The 20,063-nt window shown below is 43.2% G+C and overlaps 1 protein-coding gene and 1 long non-coding RNA gene across 3 annotated transcripts; one reads left to right on the forward strand and one right to left on the reverse strand.

Annotated features, from left to right (window-relative positions):
* Nucleotides 1-629: 629 nt before the first annotated feature.
* On the reverse strand, nucleotides 630-9,484 carry lhx1a (LIM homeobox 1a). Of its 2 annotated transcripts, none has more exons than XM_035384486.1 (5): nucleotides 8,496-9,484; nucleotides 6,222-6,445; nucleotides 5,309-5,553; nucleotides 2,925-3,090; nucleotides 630-1,029 (listed from the first exon to the last, which is right to left on the reverse strand). In XM_035384486.1, exons 1-5 carry the CDS (start codon nucleotides 8,663-8,665, stop codon nucleotides 644-646), a joined length of 1,191 nt encoding a protein of 396 aa, XP_035240377.1. In that variant the 5' UTR covers nucleotides 8,666-9,484; the 3' UTR covers nucleotides 630-643. The 2 variants fall into 2 exon arrangements, with proteins under 2 accessions (XP_035240377.1, XP_035240376.1); XM_035384485.1 differs by having other exon boundaries at nucleotides 5,309-5,586.
* A 90-nt stretch (nucleotides 9,485-9,574) lies between these two features.
* On the forward strand, nucleotides 9,575-19,573 carry LOC118209275. The gene is made up of 3 exons (XR_004761694.1): nucleotides 9,575-9,766; nucleotides 10,243-10,317; nucleotides 19,393-19,573. It is a non-coding gene; the product is annotated as an uncharacterized LOC118209275 (long non-coding RNA).
* The last annotated feature ends 490 nt before the right edge of the window (nucleotides 19,574-20,063 follow it).

Below are 20,063 nucleotides of genomic sequence, written 5' to 3' on the forward strand. Positions count from 1 at the left end.
CCAAGCATACGCAACGCACACGCCAAGCACACGCCACGCACACGCCAAGCACACGCCACGCACGCGCCACGCACACGCCACGCACACGCCAAGCACACGCCAAGCACACGCAACGCACACGCCAAGCACACGCAACGCACACGCAACGCACACGCCAAGCACACGCCACGCACAAACCACGCACAGGCCACACGTGTGGAACGCACATGCCAGGCACACGGTATGCACATGCCACGCACACGCCACACACGGGAAACGCACGCGTGTGAACGCACACGGCACGGCTCTCCAGCCACACTCCGCCTCCCGGTGGACTCCTCTTTCCGCCCGAACGCGGGCGCAGACCGAGCCACACGCGTGTGAAACGCACGGCTCCCCGTCTCCCTGGCCTTCCTGTCACCGCGGCTCCCCCCTCCCGCTCAGATCAGTGTGGGGGGGGGGGGGGGAGACCCCGGCAGAATAATTTCAGAAATAAATAAATAAGAACGACATAAATCAAACGACTTCCCAGCGTCTCTGTTCTGCGCCCTCCCCTCTCTTCCGTCCAGTAGTTCTGTCCACCTCAGGGCGACTCTCCCACCCCAAACCACCCCCCTCCCCAAACCCCCCCCCCCCCCCCAGTCTCCCCCGGTCCCTCCCAAAGCTACCAGACGGTGGCCTCGCTGATCTCTGAGGGCGGGTGCGAGAGGTGGTTGCCGTACGCGCTGCCGTTGAGCGACAGTGAGGTAAAGGGGGGGTTGGGCCCGAAGGCCTCGGACGGGAGGCCGTGCCCGTGCAGGGGGCCGGGGACCCCCGGCTCGGGGCTGGGGGAGTCGCCCGGGTGGTGCGGCATGATGTCGGAGAAGCGCTGCACCTCGCTGGGCGGGTGGTGCCCCGGCAGGGGGTGGTCCATCACCCCCAGGGGCGTCCCCGTGGGGCCGGCCGAGGGCACGAAGGGCAGGTCGACGGGGGTCTGCGCCTGCGACGACGGGGGGCCCTGGGGGAAGAAGTCGTAGTTGCCCCCCGGCCCGTAGTACTCGCCCTGATAATCTGCGGATAAACAAGCACACCGGGGGTTAACGGCTTCATGGGGGGGGGGGGGGGTTTGGGGGTATGTGCGGTGCATGTATGTGTGTGGGGCAAAGGACTGGTAATGAAAAAACTTTTTTTTAAAATTCAGTGCGTTTATTATACCCTGCAGTGGAAGAGAGGGTTTTTTTCGTACAGCATTGGTCACAGCACACATTGTGCTTAAATCAAAACCCGGGAGGGGAGAACAATTTCTCTGATAAATTCATTAAAGGAATCAATTTTTGAGATCAGATTCTACCTTCTGATACATGTTCCCGGCATTATTTCGGCTGAATAAGCGCGGGAAGGCATCGAGAGCGGCAAACACGCAGAGAGAGCTAACCCTGGCCACGTGCTCCAAACGACACCACACAACGTGAACAACGTGCGGCAAAATTAGACTAAATTGCGTATTTTAGGGGAACAAGTATTTGAATCAGTTTCATAACTCGCCAAAAGTGTCTATTACCGCTGTGCTCCAGATAATATCACATTAAGGTCTACAGATCAAAAGTGTATTTTTTTTATTTATTGTAATTTCAAATGTTTTTGTAAAACATTTCTTGGTCACAAGAAATTTGCGCGTTCTAAAATTTACCCAAGAACTACGAGACACTTGTTATAAACAAACACAAACAAACAAACAAAAAAGCAAAAGTATGACACAGGGAGGATTTCAGATTCTATGAGCCTGCATGCCACTATCTCTGTACGCAAATCAATAAACAGAAGCTGAGATCCATCAGATTACATGTCCAGCTCACAGCGCACTACAAACCAATGGCAAGAACACAAAAGCCACTAAATTAGAGGCCAGTGGCACTGGGAAAACCCCTCTAGTAGTTAAATGGTTGAATATTAATGAAATCGTTCCGGGCAGGGAATCACAGTCTGTCTCTAAAATGAGCGGAAACCTCCGGAATTGGTGAGTGAGCGATCTGCGTCATTGTTCTCTAGAACTGAGCTAAACACAACGGCAACGGCCATATACCTGACACAAACATTCTTATACGCTATAAGGTTATTAATATTATTATTATTACATCGTCAGTCGTGTTGGTAGTAGGCTACTGTGTCAATATATTTAGATTTTGATTAACAATTTCTACTTAAGTGTACACGTATTAATATTAATAATCAGTGGAACTGTTGAAAAATATTCCACTTTGGCACACAATCTCAGATTCAGTCTAATCCTAGCGTCTTTAATCGTCTTTAGTCGCTCAGCGAATTTTAGAATGGGATTTGGTGACGCAAAATAACAATTCGCAAATGTTGGCAAAGAAAAGTAGTACTTGAGTTTTCTAGGGCAAATTTAGAAAACTCAAAGTTAAGCACCAAGAACACAGCGGTCTACAGACTTCACTTATTGACAAAAAAGCAGTTTATGCATAAAGTTCTAACATAGGCTACTACTCACATTCCGGTTTTAAACGAATGCTCATTCAATTCAAACTTCGCCAGTTAAAATACACGAATGCCGCGGAACAAGTTGCTCTTGATTATGCTAAAATTCTTAATTCTTAATGTTAATCTTTCATTCACAAAATTTCTACTCCTCTGAAAAGCAGTATGCGCTGCAAATTTATTTGTCATAACTTTAGACGGCATTTTAATAAACAACAAAAAAATACCGGGCATTCCTAAATAATCATTTGAAAAGTAATCATTGATCAATCTGTGTTTCTCTGCTCTCCATTTCCATGTGATTGCAAGCGCTCATCAGATAAGCTCTGTCTGTCTTCAAAGGCGTCATGGGGCATCTTGACAAATGGGAGATGCGCTTGACAAACACGCCAGAGCATGCAACATTTCATACCGACTCGCGAAAGAGATAAACCCGGTGAAGCGCGCTGGCGCGCGCGCGCACTGACCTCCGTAGTACGAGAAAGGGCCGTTTGGAATAAGCTCTCCGGGCTCCAGCCGATCCACGAGCGTTCTCATTCTCCTCGGGCTTCGGAAGAACGCGTGCCTCCTGGCGCCCAGAGCGCTCAACTGCTTCATGCGCCGCTCTTTGGACCGCCGGTTCTGGAACCATACCTGCGCATTGTTAAGCCAAGTTTAAGTAATTAATATTAACGTAATTGATAGAAATACAATTTTAAAAAGGATTTACTTCTGCAACAACATAGGCCTACAATGTGACATCAAACCTCAGTTATTTTCCCCACGCGCTCACAGTAAAACAGCACGTGGACACTGCATCCACATTTAATATCGAGAAAAAAAAGGAAAAACTTCCAGAAGCACGCCTCTGTTTTCTTAATTTGATCATGGTTCCACAAAGGAACTAAAATGCGTGGAATTACGACATGCTACAGAACGCACTAGCATGGGCCTCTGCATGTTTATAAATACCAAACCAATAAAGTTCAAAACAAAATCCCAGTGTCAACGCGACGAGTTCATTGGCGTATTTATGGATACATTATTTATTAGCAAAATATAGCGCAGATGCACGTTTTTGTAGCAATCATTTTAAGACTCCGCATCCAAAAAAAAAGCAAGCATCCAAATAAATGCTGACTAATCACAACGCTGAAATGGATACAGCGCAAATTCACAGACCTAAAGAATAATCTCACAATCTCCCATATAAATATACTCAAAACAAATCAAGATGGACTTAAAGCGCTAGTAAACCAAATAGCAGCAAATACAATTTGCAACAATTTCTTTTTTTTCCCGCATAGAACCTTGACCTGGCAGGCGTATGCTGCCGTGAAATAGGAAAGCGCACGCGCAACAAACTTTTATGAACAATACACAGAATTACCGTATAACCGCAACAACAGTGACAACAATTTTGAAAAAAGAATAATACATTGTGGCAGCAAGTATAATAAGCTCTGTGTGTTGGTGGTTTTGGTCGCGGCCGGAACGTTGCCTCCGTGCCGTGTGAGGTGCGGCGCGCGACTCGTCTGGGATGAGCTGAAGTGATTGAGCGAATTCGTAGTGTCGTGACATGATTACTCCTAATTATCATCACTCCCAGCGTCTCCGATCTAACCTCTCTTTAATGACCTCCTAACCCTCCATTTACCCCGACAGCGGGAGCGACAGTGGGGACTTTAAATCCACAATTAATGCTTAATAGGAGGGTTGTTACCGATATATTAACCGGCTGTGCGAGTTTATTATTTCGTAATACATATATCCACCCTTGAATTCCTTCGACTAATTACACCTAACCCTGGTGCTCTTACATATCTAACCTCACAATCCATTAATCTCTCGTTTTTTTCCACTTGATCTTTTGTTCCAATTCATATTAATACATTTACCACGTCCCCCGCACACCGCTTACTCGAGGCAACGGCATGTCCGTCTACATTCGTAAACATATCAGAGTCCTCGTAAATCGCATTATTTTGTCTCCACTAGCGTTGGGTTCGGTTTGAATTCAGTTCGATTTTGTTCTGATGCCGGTTATCAACTATGTCATTTCAGCCGCCTTTACAAACACCAGGAGCCCGAAGAGAGCACAGGCGATACAGCCCTCATTTGCTGGAAAACTTGACGTACAATGGCCGTGTTTAAAAGCAATAATTCGTCTGTCATAATTTTAAATGCATTAACACTACACTTCAGGTAACTGTGAAGAAGAAAAAGAAGACAGGATTCATGCTGAACGTTACAGGGTGAATCTGCACTGGCCTGAGACCGACAGATTTCCAGGTTTCCGCTGGGCTGAGCACGCGCACAGCATGCTCAAAAGTGGTGGCAAAACGGTCTCACGCCAGTTGGCAAGTCTCTTTCCGTCATTTATAGCTAGTTTTCTAAAATATCCATGTATGTACTCATTTAAAACTAAAAAAAGCACTGAATTATTTACTGGCAGAAAACAAACTATTTCTATTTTCAATTCAATGTGTTCCTTTCCTCAAAAAGAAATACGGGCAACATGCCAAATATGAAAATGAGCAGACAGGCAGGTCTGTGGTGTCATATCATTTACGGATAAATATATTGGCAAACAGAACGCTTGACAAATCGCAGAAAACAGCCAAAATCTGAAGTTTAAAAATTCGCAGCACAGGTGCGTAAAGGAAAAGATTTGCGCTTAACCTTCTATCCCCCAGCACCACCACCAACACGACAAATCAACAAAAATGATTATGTTATCATTCTGTCAAGTTTTACTGATTTATATGTCGAGAACCACAGACAACAGTGCGTGGGACCATACAAATGCCATAGGCCTACGTTTGTTACAATGCGCAGTCAAATTGCCAGTTCAATTTTAAATTTAACGTACCTGAATTACTCGCATGTTGAGCCCTGTCTCCTGCGCGAGCTGCTCCCTGATATGCCGAGTGGGTTTCGGGGTTGCAGCAAACGCGGCTTTCAGGGTTTCCAATTGCTTGGCTTTGATGGTCGTTCGCGGCCCGCGTCGCTTCCCGCCAAGGTTCTGGTCGTCATTTTCGTTATTACCCCCCTCTTTGTCCGATAAATTCGCACTTTCCGAGTCCTTGACGTCGTCCTGTAGCTGATCTTGAGAATCTGGAGACATACTAGGGTCACTGCATGCCGTAACTGCAAAGAATACAGTATAATTTGAAATTAAAATGGGATTTAGATATAATTTTTGAAACACACACACACACACACACACACACACAAAAAAAAAAAAATATATATATATACACGCACACACACACATACTGAGTAAGGTTTGAAGGGCTTTTATATTTAATATAACTACGAGGTCAGCTCAATATATATATATGTCTGTATACGTATACAATATTGATGATGTATTAAGGATACAGACTCATTATTGATATTATTTAATGATACATTATTTCTCCAATTATAATTCACCGAATACAACTAACAGTAGGCTAGCAGCCTTTAAATATTAGCAGGCACAACGCATATAAACAGACCAAAAATAAAAAACACTACCATTATCAAAATATCAAATCATAAACTATTTTCCAATATAGCACAACGAATTTCAGAGAAAAATACATACTTCTTAATTTGGATATTATTAGCGTCAACAAAGACCCGTAATCTAACATTGAGCAACACCAAGGGTATAAATGTTCTAAATCTATATTTCAGTGAACAGTAACCAAGGCAGCCCTCCACGAAGAGGCCTATGCGCGCAGAGAAGCTGAAAATTACTACGAGGCATTTTTGCATATTTCGCGCTTGTACCATACCTGAGAGAAGGCTGGTGTCTTTACCGGCGCTGCTACTCAGGTAATCTTCTTTACACACAAATTTGTTTTCGTCGATGATATAGAGCTCCTCCCCGGTAGAAAGCTGTTTGTTGCACATCATGCAGGTGAAACAGTTCAAGTGGAACACCTTGCTCCGCGCCCTCCGTACCAGGTCATTCGGCGAGATACCCTGAGCACAACCAGCGCACTTCGTACCAAACCGCCTGCGAAAAGAGCGAGGGGGAGAAGCCAAGGAAACGCCGTTAGGCCACGGCGCGTGAAGCAGTGTTCTTTTTTTTTTGTTTTGTTGCAGGTCCACAAAACATCAGATTAGTCCACTATTACGTTACCCCTGAGATATGAACATTCTTTTTATATTTGTCTCTTTTTTTTTTTTACTTATTTAAGATCGAACAGTTCATCCGTGGGCTGCGACAGCACTGGTTGTACCAAATATTAACTGTTTCTTGCCATCACTTGATTTAATTAAAATATTCGTCAACATTTCATTAGACAGAAGCGAGATCTTTTCCACATAAATTAATTTGTCTTTTTCTCCATACAGAAAATTGTAGTTTTTAACGACTGAATTGAACCAGACCTCGACATTTGAAAAGTCCAATGAAATACCAATGAAAATAATTAAATTTATATATGTATGCATATATAGAAAGAGAAATCGCATGTTGTAAAAACAATCAAATGTGTGCTAATTGATTTCAGTTTTTGCTGTAGTCATATTTATAATTATCTTACAAATTATTCTTTATTCAAAATATAATGTACATGAGACGATTGGTGGATAGAACTAAAAGAATACATATTTACAACAGGAATTGGAAATAAAAAATCTGAATATAGTTATTTCCTTTGTGTACTATATTTTAACCTAATAAAATATACAACACGGTGGATCTGTCTTTCATTATTATTTTATACGTTCCGAAATACTTTCTTTCTTTTTTTAAATTGCTGTATGTTCAATTTGCAATTACAATATTTGGCAGCTATTATTTAATAAATCAACAAAATCTTAAGCAATTATAATAATATCCCACCAATATATAATTAAATTGTACGGGTGTTAAATATAACAGGGTACTTATGTAAATAGTGTGTATTCAATTTGCTTACAAATGTGTTGACTGTAAGTCTGTGATTGTATTGTCAGCGGGGCCCCCTTTTCAGACCGGTTAACTGTTCAAACGCACTAATCAAGTCTTCACTCGAATGGCGGTGAGCACGCGGGGCTGCGTAAACCGCGTGCCACTGAGCCAGGTTACACTTCCTCCTGGAACCCTGGCACAGTCACGAGCCCCGCGGCTCCACTGGCTGGCAAGCGTTGTAAACAAAGTGCGATTTCCTCCAGACCCTCACCAAAGACGGCTGCGCAGACGTCTAATGTATCCGCTCTTTGCTTAACATAACAATACAAATGAACACTCATTTAATTACCCGGTAACCTAATGAGAGTTTCTAATTTATAACTCAAAAACCCCGTTTCACATCAAACAGGAAAACACTCTTTCCTCCTATGAAGATGAGCATAAATTACAGAATTTTCAGTCCTCTAGTTTTGAAGCATTAAACATTTTCCTCGGCAATTTCGTATTGCAGAAAAAATTAAAAATTAAAAACGCACAAACCTAATTTAAGAATTAACTAGAGCACATAGGCTACGTAAACACCGGACGGTATACTGTAGTATATTTCTGATATATTTTAAACTGTTAGTAAGAAATTGTCCATGCACCAAATAAGATTATTTAGTCTTAGCCTACATTTAAATGCATACAACAGCTGAACATTACATTGGATCTGCAACTATTTTCATAAACATGAAATGATGCACAGAATACAAGGTAGGCCCGAAGTAGCCTACACTTTCACAAAAGCAACAGAAACAGATATTCCAATATTTAAAATTAGCGAAATGTTCAGTTGGTCAACGCTGGTATTTCAAGAACAGTATAAGTGCTATTTTTAGTTATGAAACGAAAATGCTGTAATCGGAAAATAGTCTCTCTCATTATATATATATATATATATATATATATATATATATATATATATATAATCACATAGGCTATATTACTAGTAGTGTATAGGCAACGGGATTTTATTTTTCGACAAGATCTCGCTGTTTCGTAGGAAAGTGTCTTTAGGACTATGTCTATGTGCTTTCTTTCTCTCTCACGAACGCGCGCTCGCGCACACATTTATCACTGGCAGAGCAAGTCAAGGCAAAGGACACGCTCCTCGCACGGCGCTTACCTAAAGAAGTCGTTTTTGCAGTACAGTTTCCCCTCTCGAGAAAAACATTTCTCTGTTAAATTACATTTGCACTCGCAGCAGAGCACGCACTTCACGTGCCACGCTCGGTCCAGGACATTGAGCAGAAACCTGTCCAGGATAGGCCTCTCGCAGCCGGCACAATGGACCATCGTCTTTGGATTCACTCCCACTGTCCCCACAGTGCCGCCGTGTAGTCTGAGGTTTTCCGTGTGACTCTTTGATTCCAATTTTTTAAAATACAAAATAAAAAGATTTCGAAGAGAGGCTTTGGTTCCTTGTCCACTCGGAAGTCCGTGTTGTGAGGTTGTTAACGCGAGATTCAAATAACGGCGCTCTCTCCTCTCTGCCCCCCCCCTCCTTTCGCCCTGTCTCTGAAAGTGAGTTGTAAGCAGATCCGTGCGTCCAAAATCCAGGTGAGGCCAGTAAGAGATCAGCAGGAGAAGTTCAGGTATGTTTAGGTATGAGGTAGCAGGACAGCTTTTTATAAGCCTCGGGTGTCAATCGCCAGGTTCCTCTTCCATGCAAACAAATGAATACACTAATAAATTAAACGAATACACATGAAAGAAAATAAAAAAATCAAACCGCCACCAATAGATTGGCGAAACTGAACGCACCACAGGTTATCCACACTTCTCCGAGCTCCTTCAATAGGTGCATTGGTGACAGACCGACGTGCATACGATATGAGTTATATATTATTTTTGGACAACACTGACAAGCAGCAAACCAAGCATACCTACAAACGTAACAGTGCCCTTTCACGTGTCCATTTATCCATTGGTGAATTCTAGCAGAAAAACCAAAAACACAGACCCAGCAATCTCACTAACAAGTGCGTAGCTTCCCTTTCCAGTTCTGTGGTTCTCCTCGGACCGGTATACGCTGCTACTGTGAGATCGCGCGTGCCATCTGTGCGGAATCGACGCTCCTCGCTCAGCCTTCGGTATTCTGCATGTTCCTCAAAGCACACGAGCCACCCTTATTCACTGCTTCGTGACGTCAGGTGGGGCCGAAACCAATCAGCACCTTGCTGTCCAAGTAACCATTAGCTATCCCCTCCAAGCTCTGCCGGTGCACTCTAGCCAGTACTATTTATAGGGAACAGAGCAAACCAATTGTCAAAATATCTCTGAAACTGTCACGTTAGTTAATATGGGTAGCCCTAAATCATGTCGGGAGGTAAAACGGTACCCTATAGTCTGCATGGCTACGGAGCCCTATACGGACGTCGAGATTCACATGACAAGGTAGATACCCTGTGTCTTCGATTACCTTTTCTTAAAAAGTGAAGGTTTGTTGCAGTTTTGACTGCATGTAGTCCACAGGCCTTTGAGGCTTGCGACTGTCACTGCGTTAGAATGTGATATTTCAATGCCGTTTTTATGTGGTTTATTTACATCGCGACTAGCTTATCGTCTTTATCACGGAGGAATAGTTGATTATCATTATCATATCACAAAACTATATATCGCGGCTATTTGAAAATTGCGATGAAAGCAAACGGCATACTGTTTTAAGTGAATAACATAAAACTGAGTCAGGCATTGGTTGTTTTGGTAAATCTTAAAGCAACCTGCAACATGGGGTAAATTCACAGCAAGGAGAAAAAAAGAAACAGGTAGATAACTATCGCTTGTGACGGATGAGACGACCTTTGCCCAGCGATATGTTAAAAATACCACTTGACCACTAGATAATCTATGCGCACGTGCCTTTTAAATAGAAAACAAACAAACAAAAAATCCTGGAAGTTATTGCCGGAACTGGCGGTCATCCGAAAGGAGGGGGGCGTTGAGAGGTAAGTTACCATTAATCACGACCAAAACTTTTATTTTAACGTGCATTGCTTTGAGCGGAGTGTTTGTTTATCCATTCATTTCTCTTAGCCCAATCATTAATTTACAAATGACACGTTTGATGTACCTACAGGCAGCTACAGAACGCTTAACCATACTAGACATACATAGCCATTTTAAAATAATAATTAAATTAATAGAGTACCGTGGTTTATTTAGAATAACACGTGAAGTGGCACAAGAAGCATTATCACTTTGCATTTGCAACCAACACATTAAAACGGTCAAGTCCTTAGCGGGGCTGGATCTTCCTTTGGTCTTTTGTCGGACAAGAGGGGACGTGGAAGACGAAGAGGCACTAAAGTTTACAGGTTGCTAAATCACCCTGACACCTGCTGACTGCTCCGACACATTTGGGTGTTAAATTAAGACTGTTAAACCCACTCACCTGCAATTCACCAATAAACATCCAGCGGGAACTGACCTTCCTCGCTTCCTCGTTTGTTGACGCGGACCCCAGAAAACTTGTGCTTAATTACCTTTAATAATATACAGGGACGATAAAAATAACTATTAGAATGAACATGCTTAATTGGTGCGTCGGTTCTTTCCATTGTTCATTGGGCAAAGACGGAAGATCACTTTCAAAACGCGGCCTATAGTGCAATATTCTGAAATGTTCTCAGATCCAAGGACACATGGCGTAAAACGTACCGTTTTCTATCGCAGCCTAATCCCGAATCCTCGAATGTATTTAACGGTCGAGAAGGGGCGCGACAAGTTAACCTTTTTTTCATGCCTTATTTTACAAATGGAACACATCCTGCTTTAAAATGTAATATTACCGACAAATAATGATAACACACACAAAAATATAATAATAATAATAATAATACAAAAACAACAACAATGATCATAATAAAATAAATTAATAAATAAAATGATAATAATAATAATTATTATCATCATCACCTTCATCATCATGACAACAACAACTAAGAGTAGTAACGAAGCAACAGGGTTTTCATTGTTGGCTTCAGACCAGCGCGCGCGTAGGTGACGCCATAGCCAGCACACCTGCTAGTACAGACAAGTGTCGGGGGTGCGACTGCGAGAGCTCTGTTATGATAGGTTATATAGTCTCTGCTTCTCCCACGGAGCCTGTAAAACCGTGACTTCATATTTAACTGCAGCTAATCTTACATCATCGTTACTCACGTATCCCCTACTGCTGGGGATCCCCCGCCCCTCTCCCCCCAGGAGAAAAGAAAAGAAAAAAAAAAAAAACACACGCACGAGCCCACCAATGTTGCCAAGAAAGAGCCACCTTCACACCCATTTGTATTCTGGCAGCGTACATTGTGCAAACGTTCCAGTTCAAATTTGGAATCAATACGGCGCTTCCCCGTGCATATGGGTTGCTTCTCATGAAAAGCAGCGCGGTGGGGCCGCGCGTGCAGGGCCGCCGCTGGGGCCCACAGTGCGGCGCGGTGACAGCTGCTCGAGAGCGCCTGGGGAGCGTTTCCTTTGACTTTGGGACCCTTGGATGACATGTGTTTTTCTGGGAAGAATAACAGATAAGAGATGAACACACAACATCTCGCGCGCCTGCATCTCTTTCTCTGTTTTTGTAGAACACCCCCCCGCCCCTCCCCCCCACACCCCCTTCCCAACCTCTTATGTACCCGCGTGTGTATTTGTAAAGTGTGCGTGTGAGTGCCTTTTAATTCATTTGATGAGCATCTGGTCATATTTCCACCAACGTCTCGAAGAGAAGAGAGAGAGAAAGGGGGATGGGGGTGTGTGGAACAGAGGGGCTTCTCTAAACGAGAGCTTTGACAGTTAGGCGACAACACTTGGCCGTCCATGACACCTTGAGAGTAATTTCAAGACAATCAGTCGCGCAGGAAGGAGAGCCAGATGCTGGTAGCTACATAAAATGACGGGTGTTTCAGACGACTTCCCTGTACTCTGGGCGGACTTACTCAGACGGATTTCTGAACTAACAGCTTAAATAAAGGTCCAAATCGCCTCAGCGTTCAACCTGCCACCCTCAATACGCGGCCCCGTCTCTACCAATGCAGTTACCTCGCATTTAAATCTCCTGTCGCCGTGGGTGATAAGTAGATGTGTGTTTAGCGAGGTCGTTTTTCCCCTGGTCTCGCAACTATTTTACAAATAGCGCGACTATACAACTGTTGCAACAAATACTATTCATAATACTATATAATCTGGAAGGAATTCAAGTTCTTTATTACTTTATTACTTTATTATATTCCGAATAACCTTTCAGACTGGCTTATAGTGTGAATACTAGGCTATTTGTGGCAACAGTTGTATATTAGTAAAGTAGAAGTGCATTATATGCATGTCATTAATGTTTCTAGTTACACACTAGACCCGATAAATAGCTAAATAAATAGATAATTGCGGCAGTAAAAAAAAAAATTATTATTATTTTGGAAGCGGTGAGGTTAAGCTTATATTATTTATAGAGTAGTTTTTCCATCACTTCATTCATTAAAATAAAAACTGAAATGAAAAAGAATGATAATTTGTGACGTAACTTTGACAATACACACTACAATAAGACAAGTTAAAAAAATGGGGGACCAAAAAGATAAGCGGATATATCTGTACGCTCCAATAGACTGCATAGGCAGTGTAGGGCATCACAAACCTACTGGTTTCCTGTTGAGGTTGAATTTACTCTTCAACATTTGAACGTAAAAGACAAAATGCATATTTACATGTTTACCTTGTATTCTTAGAGTAGACGCAATCACCAAGAATCCTTTCTTTCCAAAGACACGCTCGTTTTTAATCATTCCTCCAACAACAGAGGAATTCCGAGCGGTGAGACGGGGCAAGGCTAGAGGGAGCTATCGATTGAAAAATGCACTACCCCAAGAACCCAAGCGATAAAACTGCGCGTCAAGTGAGAAGCGCGACTGGAATCTGGCTACGTTTTTTTTCTTCTTCCCCCCCCCCCCCCCCCCGTGCAGCCTGTTATGTTGTTCTGTTTCATAGCTGAAGGGGATATAAGTAATTTCACCGCTGAAAAGGTCATTATGCCGAATATGGGTATTGGCTAACATACATTCGAGTACGCTTGCTTCCCGTCTATGACGACATTTGGGAGAAATATGATTTCTAACAAACCTTACCCATCGACGTTTTCTCTTGGTTGGAATTATCTACATTTTTTCATAAGCTGTTTATTGTAGTCGATTCGTCTTTCTTCCCGAGACCCCACCCCCATCCCATCCAGTGCACCCCAGTGCTTCTCTTTACATCCTTAAGATTCACAGACAGTAAACTGCAAAGGTTCACTGTCAGTCTTAAATCTTCTGGAACAGCGTCCACTTGCCCCGGTCGTCGGAAGTTCAAGTTCAGTGGATTTACCCTTGGCGCGCGGCCGACAATGCGAACGGGTTAAACGGCAGCTCCATCACAGCAGGGTTTCACGCAATTATTTGACTTAATTTTAGTCCGACAATATGCCAGCTATTAAAATAAAAAAAATAAAAAAAGATTTAAATAATATAATATAATATAATATAATATAATATAATATAATATAATATAATATAATAAATGGCTCTGGCTTTGTTCTGTACACAAATAAATCTTGTTACCAATACAAGTGCTTGTAGGCCTATATGATGCATACACATTGATAAAGTCTTGGGAAAATGTACGCTTTCAATATGATGAAATCTTGTTCAAACGTGTATTTCAACAACTTTCAATGAAGTAGCCTATCACTAAACAGAATGAAAAAGGACTACCATTTTTAATTTAGAAACAAATTTATAAACAAAATGTTGACATGCATGATCGTTTTAGGTTTTTTTAAGGGGGGGGGGGGGGGGGGGGGGGGGTAATAAGTGTATTGTCTTATAATGCACTTTTAATATATATAATTTCTATGCATTGTTTCTTGACCTTAACCCGGCCAGTCTGACAGCACTGTGCATTTTGTGATCGCGGGCCGTGCAGACGCGCAGTCACTCCCATAATAAAGTGAGAAATATTACCCCCGACTGGAGCTTTGATCAGCCGCGCGCAACGTGACCGCCGCGAGCGCCGACAGCGAGGGGCCCGGGGCAGAGGGGTCCACCACCTATCGCGCGAGATCCCCTTTCCACAGCGGCGCGTTCGTAAATGCTCGTTATTTATGAATCCAGCTATGAATACAAAAACGCATTTAATTATGGAATAAACATCAATCAAAGGTGTATTCACAAAATATAATTCTTTGTGTCTTCGAAAGTTACTTGAACGTATAGGCGTTATATGGGCTAATTGTAAAATCAATTTCAAGCGACTAAAATTAAAACTAGGTAATACTAGTAACGGACTCGTTTTAATACATTATTTAACATTACAAATAATGTTAAATTAACATTTTCAAGAAAAGCGAGCGATTAACTTAAGTTGAAAAACAAGAAGCCAAAACCAAAACAGCAGGCATGCAGCATGAATTAACTCGGTATTCAGTATGGATGACATATCTCTTCATTGTTTTCGAACTTCGTAAAGGAGGAAAACGAGTCTTAAACTGGAATAGATGTGTAATATTTCAATTTTTACTTATGCAGCTAAATCAACCATCGGCAAAGCATTAACCGTATGCACCATCCATATAGGCCTGCTGTATGTACGTTAATGCAAACAATACTTTTTTTTTCTTCCAAAAACACATTTTAAAAACCAAATATTTTTATATTTAAAATAATACTAATTGTTCGGAATTTCGGTAAAGGTATCCTAATATAGCATCGCTAGTAACAAAACCTCAACTAACTAGTACGAAAATTTACATTTACATTCGTGATCACCCGAAATATTTATTATTTAGCTTGAATAACAGTCAGACTTTGATCACCGTGATTCACGATTCGGGGGAGCATGTTTTGAGTGGAAACTGTCCATTAAACGTGGAGTAGAGACAGCTACTCCATAAAACTACAGGGTCGCACATCTTCGTCACCGAGCGGCTGTACTGTCATCTGTTACAGACTGTCCACGTGCTTCAGAATCAAAGTGCTGTGGGGTAGTGAGGGACGCTTTGAATCCGAGGCAACACGGCCAGCAAAAGCACGTGATTTGGATTGCATTCTTTCCCCCCCCCCCCCCCCCCTTTTTTATTTTTTTATTTATTTTGAAAAAAAATGTCTTTATTTTCGCAGCGTGGAAAAGTGGGAGGCGGGCGCGAAAGGGACGCCTGTCACTCAAAGGGGCGGAATACGGCGGCGCCGACGCCGCCGCGCGCCTCTGTGGGGTGAAGGGCCGCTCGCAGTTCTAGCCCACAGCATGCCAAAACAGATTAGGGGTGACATGTGACTGAGGCAGAACCACAGCAATATCACACGGCGGTAATTCCCAGTCTCCGTGACTGCGTTAGCCTATAGGCTATGTTGCCCAGAGATCATCTATATGTGAACGAACCGTCTGAAGCATATAGGCCTATGTTGAGTTTATCGGCGTGGTTTACACACGCGTTCCGCATTGGGTTTATTTTCCAAATAAATGTTAATTCATACGAAATTGAGTTGTCAGAAAAGCGTCGGATATCACGTCAAATGACAGTCACGCACGCCAAACAGAGCCGTTAAGTTGCTGTAACGAGTTTCTGAAGCGACACAGGCATATGCCGAAGGCATCACTGGATATTGACCACAAAACTCAACAAAACATTTTCCTGACTTTCCAACTCTGCAGCAGACTGGCTGTAGAAATTCGATGGAACTTATAGATCCCCTCTAGCCGCCCCGTCACTGTAACAGCTGTTACTTCTCTTCCAAAACCGATAATCAAACGCAGACGGGACAGCAGGCTTGGTCACGCGCGCGCGTTCCACAGTCTGCAAACTTGTTATTATTTAAATGCAACTGTTTTCATTTTATGCTGAAACGCGCACGAGGCCTTCGTCGGCCTTTTCAAGAAAAGCACCGTGACCACTCCAGTCTCCACCCCGTCTGAAGAGAAGACGCGCCCGGAAACAACCAAACACAAGCAGTATTAAAATACCGAAGCAGTCAGTAAAAAAATGCTGGCGCTCCAAAATCCTGCAGTCTTGGAAATATATTCGTTATAATGCAGAATGCCTTTTACGGGGAAATCGGGACAACGCGCAGTTCCCAGGTCTCATCTGCAACTACTTATTAAATCAAAGCTCCAGGCACGAGGACAAAAATGGAATCTTCACTGTCCCACCTGCGCCTGTGTTTAATATGGGGAATCGGTCCTCTCTTCTCTACAGAAATACGCGTTTTAATCGTTACAGAAGAATATAACCTGCCACACATAAGCGAATAAAGTTTTTTTGTCCCTGCTAAAACACCAAAGATTATATGTAGACCTCCTTCACCATTACGTTTCACATGCAGAAATGAGAAATGATTACATTATTCCCTGTCGGCCGAGATTGGAACAGGGTTTAGTCATTGCGAACAGTTGCTCTAGTTTAGATTAATGGTTCCCAGCCCTTATTCTGCAACACGGGTGAAAGGGCTAGGATCACTAATGATTATAATATAATGTCTGGTGATAACCACTCCCTTTGAGATATTATCGCGGTATGTGCAATGCTCAGGGGACGGGACTGCAAGGCTGAAAACCAGCAGATAGCGGCTGTACTGGAGCAGATTTCTGCGCTTAAATCCCACGAGCAAGCTCAGCTCTGTCCGCTACTGATACCGACAGCCCGGGGATGATTAAAACTGAGGGACGCAAGACGGCGTACGCCGAGCTTTCCGTTTGTCAGCCTGTGATTTATTTTGTGCCTCAAATAATGCGAGCTGTACACAAAACCAAAAGTGAAGACTGCGCCGTGCTTATGATCTACACAGGAAGTGGCCAAAAAAGGCAAATAGCAAACACAAACAAACAAAAACAAAAAAAGTAGCTAAGTACAAAAAATATTGGTAATATTTTGTGAAATTGGCAGCCAATTTTTATAATAAATAATATAAAATTATAAACACATATGTTGTTTAAGGTTTTTATTTTTAAAAATATAATTATGAAAGAATATGGTAGAGAATAGAAAACATAATATAAAGAATACACCTAAAATGGACATATGTTCAATTCGATACAGTGAGATGTCTTCAGATTTGAACAGGGATACAAACAACAGACACGCATATCTGTTATTAGCAAGACGTTCCAAATGTCGACTAAGAGCTTACTATATTACAAATAATTAGTTCAGAAAAAAACGGTGTGTATTTCCACAAAAATATGGAATTGCTCTTCAAATGGATCTAGCGTGATTGCAATCGTAGGAATAGTGGGGATACACAGAGCAACAGGAATCAAGAAATCGCTGTTCCGCACCAGTAAACAGTGCAGTGGAATAGAGAAATGCTCTGATAAAAAACGCTCTAAAGAGAGAAATAAAGCACTTCAGAAATACAAGATTAAACATCTTTCTTCTTGCTACAGCCCTTCGTGCGAGGTTTAGATAGTAGACTCAAAATAATGTGAGGAACAAACTGAAATATTAATCATTTTAGGCCTATAACCTTCCGTTGAGTCTTACGAGACGTTCTTGGCAACGCGCAGTTTAATATCTAAATAGCAGCGAAGACTGTAATAATCCATTTCTAAGAAGCAGAATAGGCGCAACGGAAATGCCTTTACTTTTTTTAATGATACTTTGCCATCGAAATGCAAACTAATAATGCCGTTCTGGCAGGGTTATTTAAAAAGATAGGACAGAACCGAACAAGGGGAGAGAGAACGACGCTGTGTGCGACAACGGGAGACGCAGCACAAGCAAACCCGTTCCATTCGTCTTCATCGCCTTTTGTGCCCGCGAAAGCAACCCTTGCATAAGGTAAAGCCGCCATCAAAGCCGCGGCTTTATTTTATATCCTATAGATCAGCAGGGAGACAAAGCTTTATTTTCGCCAGGAGAGAGATATTTTACTCCCGCCTTACGGTTTTATGTTGGAGAGGTGTCAGGCGGCTGGAATGGATGGCTAATACATAGGCAAAACCCGGTCACTTCGGCATGCTTCACGTCAGCGAGCGCACGGAAGGGGAGGGGGGGGCGGGGGGTTGGGTGTGGGTGTGCGGATGGGATTTAGGGCCAGAGGGAGTCGGTCTGGGGCTTGAGCGCGTGGGGATATAAATATGCTCGGGTCTTTTAACTGAGCCACACGCGCGCGCGCGCAAGAACGGGCCCACCGGCAATCCCCTTCAAAGTGCGCTAGCTACCGGGCAGACGCCTTGGACGCAACGGGAAGATAAAGCTATTAATAAGGCCATTAAAATGCTAAACGTAAGGTATTATTAATTGAACGAGGACCATACTGGGGATAGGAAAAAAACATTCAAATCCTCCCTGTCCCACCTAATGACTGTGGCAGCGTTAAATGTTTGAATCACACCTCGTCTTTCTCCATCCATGAATTAATGTCATTGGTCCAGTCATCAACGTTGAGCAGGTTGCATATATTTCCTTTCGTCAGGCAGCGGAGACAGAGTTAAAGAGATTTACAATTGCTGCTCAAAAACACAGCGCTTCCCCTCACATTCCCCCCATGTTAAATAGAAATCTAAAGAAGTAATTGGAATTTACTGCATACCTGAATAACTGCATATAAATAAGCGCACATTTCATGGGGGGTTCAGTGACACTGTTTGGTCGTATAAAACCAGCGCATACATTATAATACATGGCAAATAATCTTATTTCGCACTAGCCTCGCGACGTGCTCGGGATTGCTTCCAAATTACTGCAGATTCAAACAAGCGTTTTCAATTTATTAAAAGTATATAGGCTACATTTTACTTTAATAGGACAATTTATTCCAGGGAATAGATTATCTACGTTGGTAGAAAGTATTGCAGCATCTAAGATGCAAACCCCACTTTAGACAAGGCAACTGTTTATTTCTGCGGCCGAACGCCATCACGTCTGGGTTCCGTTTCCCCTGTTAAACTCTGATTGAAGCACTGACGTTGGCAACGAATCCATCTTAATTCTAAACACCTCTGCGTGCGCTTTGGAATTTGTATTTATTTATTCCGTTTTTTATTTTTATTTATTTATTTGCAAGGAGACGAGACTGCAAATCCCGAATCCTGCAAACTGGATTGCAGTCATGCGCAGCCTCTTCACGTCCTCATGCAAAGTGGCCCACCGCAGCTCCGCAGCTACGACCAGAATGCTAAAGACAGAATGCTAAAAGCGGAATGCTAAAGGCTGGTGCCGCCTGACACAGAGTGACCGCGCCAAACCAGGTAATAAGCTCGCGACCCACACAGTTTCAGGTGATTACCCCGATCAGAAAGGGGGGGGGGGGGGCGTGTCACAAGTTCAATTCGGACTTCAGAAAAGTACTCGCTTTAACGTAAGTCGCTCTGGCTGAGCTGGATGACGGCTACATAAGAGAGTAAACGCGAGATTCAGATCCACCCAGCGTATTAGTAGTGAGCCTCATGAAAACAAGAAACACGGCAGGCCATGATGAGAAAATGGGAGAACACAGGTGGAAAGGTGGGGGGGCGCGGGGGGGGGGGGGGGCAGACTCTCTCACCTTGGCTAGCAGCACACGGAGGAGGAGGGCGGGACAGTTGGGGTGCCTCTGTACGTGAGGCTGCCGGGGTCTGGGGACTGGACCTAAACACGTTCTCCGGGCCTCCGCTTCTCCGGCCCTGGTAGCGCCGTGGCGACCCTTGCAGCTGCCTGTGTGAAGGGCGGAGGCGGAACCAGACTGCCGGGGGAGGG

This window comes from Anguilla anguilla, chromosome 12 (assembly GCF_013347855.1).
Source record: "Anguilla anguilla isolate fAngAng1 chromosome 12, fAngAng1.pri, whole genome shotgun sequence".
Taxonomy (NCBI): Eukaryota; Metazoa; Chordata; class Actinopteri; order Anguilliformes; family Anguillidae; genus Anguilla; species Anguilla anguilla.